The sequence below is a fragment of the Anarrhichthys ocellatus genome, unplaced genomic scaffold (genome assembly GCF_004355925.1).
Source record: "Anarrhichthys ocellatus isolate YVR2014 unplaced genomic scaffold, GSC_Weel_1.0 scaffold8, whole genome shotgun sequence".
Lineage (NCBI taxonomy): Eukaryota > Metazoa > Chordata > Actinopteri > Perciformes > Anarhichadidae > Anarrhichthys > Anarrhichthys ocellatus.
This window is the reverse complement of record NW_022280038.1, coordinates 9,699,432-9,708,696: the sequence shown is the minus strand read 5'-3', so window position 1 is coordinate 9,708,696 and position 9,265 is coordinate 9,699,432. Positions and strand designations below refer to the sequence as shown.

At 42.9% G+C, this 9,265-nt stretch overlaps 1 protein-coding gene across 2 annotated transcripts in view; it reads right to left on the bottom strand.

Moving 5' to 3' along the window:
- Positions 1-554: 554 nt before the first annotated feature.
- Positions 555-9,265, bottom strand: part of taldo1 (transaldolase 1) — an 11,412-nt gene continuing 2,701 nt past the window's right edge. Inside the window, exons 2-8 of one of the 2 annotated variants that reach the window (XM_031848320.1) lie at positions 8,186-8,309; positions 6,801-6,908; positions 6,501-6,632; positions 4,686-4,861; positions 3,004-3,201; positions 1,166-1,311; positions 555-1,026 (exon numbers count right to left, since the gene is read on the bottom strand). In XM_031848320.1, the coding sequence (XP_031704180.1) occupies positions 994-1,026; positions 1,166-1,311; positions 3,004-3,201; positions 4,686-4,861; positions 6,501-6,632; positions 6,801-6,908; positions 8,186-8,309 (917 nt within the window). In that variant the 3' untranslated portion in view covers positions 555-993. The remainder of the gene's footprint in view (positions 1,027-1,165; positions 1,312-3,003; positions 3,202-4,685; positions 4,862-6,500; positions 6,633-6,800; positions 6,909-8,185; positions 8,310-9,265) is intronic. The other variant, XM_031848321.1, reaches the window with a different exon arrangement.

Here is a 9,265-nt window from a genome sequence, read left to right as displayed (position 1 = left end):
GACACTGTCAGGTCCGTTCTCCATCCATTGTGTGCGGCCCCTTTAAGAATTAGGATTTGGGAGTGACGCGGATATGAAAGCTAGTTTATCCGTCTTTCCTTTACAAGCAGGAAAATTATTTCTCTTTATTTGAGAAAAGTTCACATTTGTGTTGTCAAATTTCACTATGACCCTGAAATTCTGTCTCGTGTTATCATATACTGAATGAAAGCAAAATCACTCTCTGATTGAACCAATCTATGAACTGTCTGAAACAATGGATATCCACGGCTCCAAAAAACAAAAAAAAAAAAAAAAAAAAAAATTTGCCGCCGCTCGCTACAGCCACAAACATCTTACTCCCCTTGGGGCTAGGCCCCCCCTTTCTTTGAATCCTAGAAACACCCCTGCTTGGCAAGATACGGTAAAATTAAAACTCATGACGTCTCTTCTCAGGAAGCTGGTAAACTGCTAAAAATAATCCTGGTTCATCTAAACCTCGTGGCGTTTTCTTTGTGTCAGACACCTGTTGCAACTCACTAACCTGTTGACAAAGACAAAACAAGCCGAACAAATGCAATGACTGAGATTTTTATTCACCGAAAAAGCAAAAGATTATCTTCTGAGGAATGAGGGGACGATGTTGGTCATTTATCAAACTCGGGCTCTCAATCCCCCGAAAAATGGTCTAGTAGTCGCGTGATGTTACACGCTTCATTTCTTCTACAAGAGTTTGTCCCTTTCTGGTCAAATTTCTAGTAAAAATACAACTATTTTACAGCAAATCCACACAAGCATCAATCACCATTTATGTTTGGTCAGAAAAACAAACAGTTAATCTCAGTCTAAGAGAGGACCTCCGGTCAGGACGGGGGTCCCTGGAGTTTGGTCAGATGAGGAGAGGGGGGGCCTTGCAGCGCTTTGGACCTTCTCTCAGGTGGTTGGAGACAAGAGAGCGGCCCGCTAACTCCTTTTACCTCCTGTCGATGCAGCCGGAGACGCCAGATCTGTGCATTACTTGCCGTTTTTCACGTTGAGCATTTTCTCCTGTGATTCAGAAGAAAAGAACCAAAAAGAGTCGGCACACACCAACGAAATCATCTTTAAACTGACTGCAAGGAAAACAGCACGTTCTTAGTAAGAGCATTCAAATCGAAACACACATTTAACAATAAAACCAACGTACTTTGATCATGGTCTCCAGCTTGATGGCGTCAGCAGCGAACTTGCGGATGCCGTCGGACAGCTTCTCCACGGCCATGCGGTCCTCGTTGTGCTGCCAGCGGTAGTCCTTCTCATCCAGGTGGATCTTCTCCAGATCACAAGCCTTGGCTGCAGACACAAACCACCGAGGTCAAGCTGGAAACACGTGCATCCTAGCTTTGAAGGTTCTACATATAGTTGGAAAGTCGCCATCACTGGATGGCGTCGACACGAAACCAAAATGACGACTTTAACGAGACACACCGACTAAATATCTCAGCAAAAAGTTAACAGATTTATGAAATCATAGAAACATGCAACTTAAAATGATTTCCTTGATAGTTAACTTTCTATTTTGAGAGTAATTAAAAATAAAAAGATACTCATTTGCAACCAGATATCACAACACAAAAGTTTACATTGTGTGAAACAGCGCCCAGTAACAGTTCAGGCAGACAGTGGTACTGCAGGACGGGACGCTGCGACAAGCATCCAAAACCAAACTAAATGATAGTAACTTCAGATGAAGTTCTGCGAGACGGGCAATGAATGTGACTGCTGTACACGCATGATAGTGTGGTGACTCTCCCAATGCTCCGCGGTGCATTTACTGGCACTGATGGAGAGTACGTGAATGGAAAAATAGGCGGGAACGAGTGTTCAGGGAACGCCTCACCCAAAAGCATTCCGATTTCTGTGTCACATAAATTCCTTTTCGTACATCTTCCTCTCCGTCATTGCCATGACTCAGCGGTATTACGGCAGCAAAGTGCAACAACAAGAGGCATCAGCAAAAGAACAAAACAAGCGTCATAAATAAATCAGACAGTTAAGATGTAAGAAATGGGTGAGCCGTAAAAACATGATGATACGTGTCTGATCCACAATTCCAGGTCGATTTGGGATTTATAAGTTAAACACTGGCAGACGCATGTGAAGTTTTATGAACCAGACAAGTGCATCTCCTCATTTGTAGATTCTCTGCTTTTATAAATGAGGCCGCAGGACCGTTTACAGATTAAAGGCACTTCTTATGACAAACGAGTGTAAAAGTTAAACTGGTCTTTGTGCTGCAAATAGGATTTTAAAAAGTGAGCATGTATTCATGAGCCATTAATCTGATTTACATCATTACATTTATAACACCATCGGATTACATCAGAGGGGAAATAAAAACAAAAGGCGACATCCGTTATTAAAGTGTGTAACAAAAGCCGGTATTCTGAACCTATGAAAGCTGTTCCATGACGTCATGAATTCATTGAAGGAATGTCTCAGTCAGATCTCCAAAGGTCGGTATGAGAGCAGCGGCTGAGCGCTGCAAAAAAAGGTACGGTTAGGGCCGGGCGGGACGGCCTCAAATATATTTCACGCCATCATTTTGCAGCACGGACGGTACCGGTGTATTTATAATAAACCAGTACCGGCCGTGCTTCAAAGCTGCTTTGAGATCGTGTTAGGAAGTTAAACAGCTCATAATTCTCTAATATCCATTTTATTTTGCTTTAAAAATGTCTCCTTCAAACAACTGCACGTGTTCAAGTGTCAACAAAAAAAACAAAAACTACATTTTACAACACTTGATTTGAACACATCCTGATAACGTTATATTCCTTTGCCCAATACTCATATTTACTGAGCAAAGCCTGAACGCACCATGGAAGTCAACGCAACCTTTTTTTTAATCTCCGTACGTGCGTCTCAAGGCTCTACCGGTCAGCACGGTATAATGGAAACTCATACCGAAGGACTAAACCCTTCTGTAACTTCCACCCCCGGTGCGGTCGTTTTATATTTTATTCTGATCACAGCCAACGGTACCTTTCTCCGCTTTGAGCATCTCGGGGACGGCGCTGTGGTCCTGGCTGAGCTCCGCCAGCAGCCCGGGGGAGATGGTGAGCAGGTCGCAGCCCGCCAGCGCTTTCACCTGCCCCGTGTTCCTGAAGGAGGCGCCCATCACCACGGTGCTGTAGTCGAACTTCTTGTAGTAGTTGTAAATCTTGGTCACGCTCAGCACACCTGGGAGAGGAACATTCAAACAAACAGAAGGATGATTTCTTAAGGAGAAGACATTTTAAAGATGAGGCTCCTCCTCCTTGTTGAATGAGTTTGGTGGTCTGGTTGAAAAAAAAATCTGCGGACGGATAGTTTAACTTTTACAGAATGATACCTTAAGAAGCTTCTTAATTATATTTTGTAATTGATTGCTGCTCGTTCAGGCATACAGAATTATGTCAAAGACCTTTTTACAGCCAGCAACAAGATGACGTCATGATGTCAGCTTGACGACAGACAGCAGGCGAACACGAGTCACCTCACAGTAGAGGGTTGAATTACATCTTGGTGTGTTGTTGGGTGCAGAAGAGACATCTTATTCATTCGAGATGATAAAACTGTGATTCGAAGCCGTAGCGAGCAGCAACGTTGGCAAAGTGTTCTCAGAGATGGAGATCAAATGTTAAATAAAGCTAACAGTTTAGCTTAGCTTTCTGCTTAACAACCGCAGCAGGCTCAGTTATTAGGGAGATGGAGAGATGGCCCCCTGTTGGGCTGATTTTCTGTGACCAGTGTAGCATGGTGGAGGTAGCCAGCTAACTAGCCAGCTAACTAGCTGTCATGCAAAACTGGTTCATGAAAATACGATAGCAAAGTGCTTCTCCACTCTGAGAACCGTGTGTGGCTGAAGTATTCTTATGTACAATTGTTTTCGCTTTTAGCTAGCTACCTTGCTAATTCATGTACATATTTAGAAAAACTAAAATTTTGTTGTCTTTCACAAAGCAAGAATTATGGTCTGGAGAAATGGGGATTGCTTTAGCCCCGTTTGAATCAGTAGGGAGTAGCCGCCTAAACGCTGCGGGGAGAGTTTGTAGCGTGGGTGCTACTGTTGGTTTTCCTGCTAGGCCAGTTTAGCGTAGCGTGCCTCCCAGAACATGCGAGCCTCACCACAGTACAATGTTGTTCTGACACAGTGGGAGTGTCAGACAGCATGTTGCCAGGTTGACCGAGTTAAGTATTTTCTTTGCCTGCTCCAGTTTGTATATTTTGATGACTCGCCAATCCAGTGGCACAATAAAACTAATCTGGTGTCAACAACATTTGTTTGGAGCAGCCAGTCTAAAACTAGACAACAGCATTCTCATCACGTCCCCTTCAGCGGATTCACTCTTGATTTGAGTGATGCGACAGTGTCTCTTACTAATGGCCACGTCGGGCTTCTGCACAAACCCAACCCAAAAGAAACTTCAGATAAAACATTTAACCGTGTGGTGAAACGTCTTTGTCCCCTCATGTACAGCCGGTCAATTGATCGGCCAACAGCGCGACAACGGCTGCGCGACTCGATGTGAATGCAGCCTTCAGCGAGGTGCCAATGTGCCAACATCTTGGTTGTGACCAAAAATAGCTCTAGCCTCCTCATTTTGCTCCAGATTGATGCATTTAACTTTAGAATGTACACAGTTCTCTGTCCCCAGACTTCTTTGCAGGAACCACTTGATTACCTGGGTCTTCGTGTGGTTCGTAGCTTGCGCGGCCGGTGCTCTCTTTGTACCAGTCGAGGATGCGGCCAACGAAGGGTGATATAAGAGTCACGTTTGCTTCTGCGCAGGCCACAGCCTGAGCGAAAGAGAACAGCAAGGTCATGTTGCAGTGAACACCGTGGTCTTTCTCCAGCACCCTGTAGAGAAAAACAAAAATCACATATACTTCATTTAAAAAACAGAGAATAAGAATTTGAGACGATACAGTTTAAGGTGCAGTGTAGACGGCCGTTTATTTTAAAAGACTGGATGAATGAAACGAGCAGAAACCGACACGTGTTGCTGAAATTTTGTAGGACTTTTACGTAGGATATCAAAAACCGTTGTATAAACATTAGATGCACATTGCCATTGATTGGCAGACAGGTGAAATGTGTTTCAATCAGGAGCCCGGGTCTTACTACACAGTTCCTGATATCCTCATGTCCTCTTCTCGAGGATAATATTCTCTTCCTCCATGCGCCTGAATACTTTGAGTGCCATCGTTTATGGCCCCTCATCGTACTATTTTAGCTGCATGTTAATGCCCGACAGCAGACGGCAGCTGTAGAGTGACTTTTAGAGCTGCAACGATTAACCGATTAGTTGTCAACGGTTAAATGCATCGGTTACTATTTAGACTATCAATTAAAAATCAGTTTGAGTGATTTATTTTACTCAGACGATAAAACTGAATGTCTTTGAGCTGTGGAGTTAGTTGCAGCTTTAGTAGATTCCACACAAAGTGACAACACTGCCGTCTCCACTTTATGCACCCGTGTCATAAATGTCTGAGTCATGAAGCCGTTTCCCTGCAACAATTCTTTGAGTATTTCGAGTGCCATGAAGAAGACTTCACTTCCAGAACCGACAGAGGAACTCCGTCGTGCTTAAAAGGAAACATTATATACTGCACAAAGTTAAAGGTTGAGTGGAGGCAATGAGCCAACGCCCCGAATTCAAACATTAAATAAAATGCTACCGTTAAATGTGTCACACAGCTACTGGACATGAGCTTTATGGAGCACAAAATGGATTACGGCTGCGGCAGCTTTTATTTTCACAGTTGATTCAGCGACTGAAAATGTTTTCGATTAATAAAATGTCATAAAATTGTGACCCTATATTCAAGAGTCTTGCTAGAAATAGTGCTGTTCCTGGAAGGATTTTATAAATAATATTTTTATCGATACTCCTAGGTTCTGTTCTTCATCGACAAATCTAAAGAATGTCCTCCGATGTGATTCACTGCCCGCTGGTAGAGGGAGGAGAGCTGCTCCGTCTCAACCAGCAGAGAAGTTTACAAGGATGTAGAGATAAACTGAGCTTAACTAAACACGGCGTGTTTTAGCTGGTTTGTACGAGTATCGATACATTGGCTTTTCACTCGTGAAGGTTTTATTGAGCTTAGAGGAGCAAAAAACATAGTTGTCAAAATTACTCAACCGTCTCCATCGCTGCCTGTTTGAGAGAGTGAGAGAGAGAGTGAGAGAGAGTGGTTGGAGGAAGATGCTGCACTGTGATAATATGTTCGACCAAATCATTAAAAAGTACAGATCCGGGTTTTGGTACCCTAACCCTAGTTCCTGGGCGCTTACATTATTTTCATGTCTCAGCTAGAGAGCATTATTAAATAATTTTAAAGAATTATTTGGGTGCTTTTATGCCATTATTACGGATAGTTACGAGACGGCAAAAACTGCCTCAGAATACCGAAAAGGATCATAAAACCCGGTCCATAGAGTTAAAATGCAAATTTAAAAAGCCAGGCGAGCATAGCTCACGTTACACGCTCACCTGCCGGCCTGGATCCCCTCCCAGGTAGACGACAGCTTGATGAGCACTCGCTCCTTACCGATTCCAGCTTCTTCGTAGAGAGCGATGAGCCTCAGGGCCCTGGCAACCATCTCATCTTTGTCAAAAGAAAGTCTGTTGACCAAGAGACACAAAAGAGACGTTGTGCATTTCAGCAATTAGCCGCTTTCCATCTTGAGACACAATTGTTTTGGTTCACCGTAGGCAAAAGAAAACAAACATGAAAGAGCATCCCTCAGTCTGTGTGTCATAATTAGCACCGTGTGACATGTTTGCACCGACCTGGCGTCCACCTCGGTAGAGACTCGGCCCGGGACCTTCTTGAGGATCTCTAGCCCGAAGCTCACGAACAGCTTGTCCATGGTGTTGTCTACCTGCTCCTCCTCAGTTCTGCACAAAGAACATCATGAGCTGGTTAACTTAATGTCACCTACACGGAAAAAGGAATTTAATGGACATTGTGTCGTTGTTATATTATACTCAAACAATAAAAGATGCAAAGTCAAACACCAAATCAACCATCTCCAAACGCAGTTTTTCATGTTTAACAAACACATGTCATGAGTCTACGAATTAAAAAAAAAAAAAAAAACAGACTAACAAAATTCAAGGTCCTAAATTCGATAATCAGAGCCGAGGGATATGCCCAACCACTAACGCTCGTTAATGAGTAGCGATACTCAACGACTAAAATAACCCCGCACCAAGTCGTGTCAAAACGTCCCCAGTTAAACCCGCAAATGATCATTTTTGTAGCCAGATCTTCAACAAAGAGATTTGTATGAATTTGCTTGCATCGAAACACCTCAAGCGTTCTTGGATTTAATGCGCCTCATGATTGGGCCTCTAACACAGCAGCTACGACCCAGATAGCCTGGAACGCTGCCTGCACACGGCTCTGACTACAGGTAGGAGCCAACAGCACCAACAGTGCTGACTGGAGGGTAGACTCATCCGTCATTCTGGTTTTAGTCGACTCAGATATCTTAAGTCTTTTTATGCTTAATGACTTAAGAGCGCATTTCTGGTAAACACAAGATATAAAACGGTGCTTTCGAGTGATTCTTTGTGTAGAACGTCACTTTTACAAATCTGTCGGTTACATCAGCCATTTGATTAGTTGCCAAAATGTGAGTTGGTGTTAGTCTAATAAGAATGTATTTGGTTGAGGACAGCCTCAGCGCTAACGTGCACTAAAAGGCACTGTCGACAAACAATTTGAATGCACGCATGCACACATAAACTGTTTATTTAAAATTGAAATGATTTGATGGTGAAATAAAGCTGCACTAATGCAGCCGTCTGCCTGGCGTGCGCCGCTGACTGCACACGTCACTTTGATTAGTTGAAAACAACAGCATGAGTTACGTTATAAACAAACCACAACTCTCTCAGCTGTGTGCTCGAGATGAGACTGGAGACGTAACCACGTACACACAGCACATCTAGTAGTGTTGTCTTTACTGGAAACGTTGACACAATATAGACTAAAGCAAGTAGGAAGCTGTTAACACCGCGCACAGAGGAACTGTGCAACATCTTCAAAAACACATACAATGTTCCCTTTGACTTCCACTTCAAGACCGTTTGTATTCAGGTGTAATTTCAACAGTTATACAAACAGTTGTGTCATTTTAGGGTTCTCTCGATCGTGCTCAACATCTTACCCGCCTTTGGCGATGCCGTATTTAATGGCCTGGTCTACCAGGTGCTGGTAGGCCGGCATCTTGGCAGCAGCCAGGATGAGAGACGGGTTGGTGGTGGCATCCTGAGGCTTGTACTCCTCGATGGCTGCAGGACGGGAAGACCGAGCGAAGTAGTTAACAGTCGCATACAAAAACACCCCACAGCCTGGTTTCTAACGAATGTCTCACACATGGGAACATCGTATCGTGGAAGATGTACTAATACTTTATGACCTTTATTATGTTTTCATTCCTGGATGTTTAATGATCCAGTAAATGACTAAATGTTTAACTGAATCCTTTCATATCTTCAGGTGGAGGCAGTGTTAAATGTAATGATCTGTCAACATGTACTCATTAACATTTAGACCATCATGATATGGAAACATTTTAACAACTTCATTATTTTGAACATGTCTCACCATCATATTTATTAAAATTTAGAAAAGTTATGCAAATACTGTTCGTGTATTCTTTACAAAATTCAAATCTTAATCTACAAAAACAAGCGTTAAATGCAGCTCTGCAACAGATTTAATAAGCAAAAACAGAGGAAACTAAACCGTTTCCCTAGAATGTTTTTGTTATAATCTTTCATGATTTCATATGTAAAACCATCCTAAACCTCCCCATCGGCATCTTTACAGACAGACTAAATTTAACCAGTTGAATCGACAATAAACGCCTGCGGGCAGATCGAAAATAGCGCCATCTAGTGTGTAGAGATGCGTCTGTACAGTCCTCGAAACTATTCACACTGAGACGGAAGATACAGTTCAACACAACCTCCAGTCCGACGAAGGCTTAAGTGGGGCAATGATTAATAGTCTTTTGTTCATTTCTAAAGACTGATTATATGCTGCTGGGAATCCTTAAGACTGAGACAAACAAAACCCTTTCTGCTGATGCTGCAACTTAAGGAGCTAATGGAATATTTAGTGCTGAAAGATCGAATCATGACGATTAAGTGAAAAATATTAAATTGTCACAAGGCCGGAGTAAAACTTCTTCCATGGCCTAAAGAAGTCCACTATTTAATTGGACGTGCGTGAGCACCTTGTT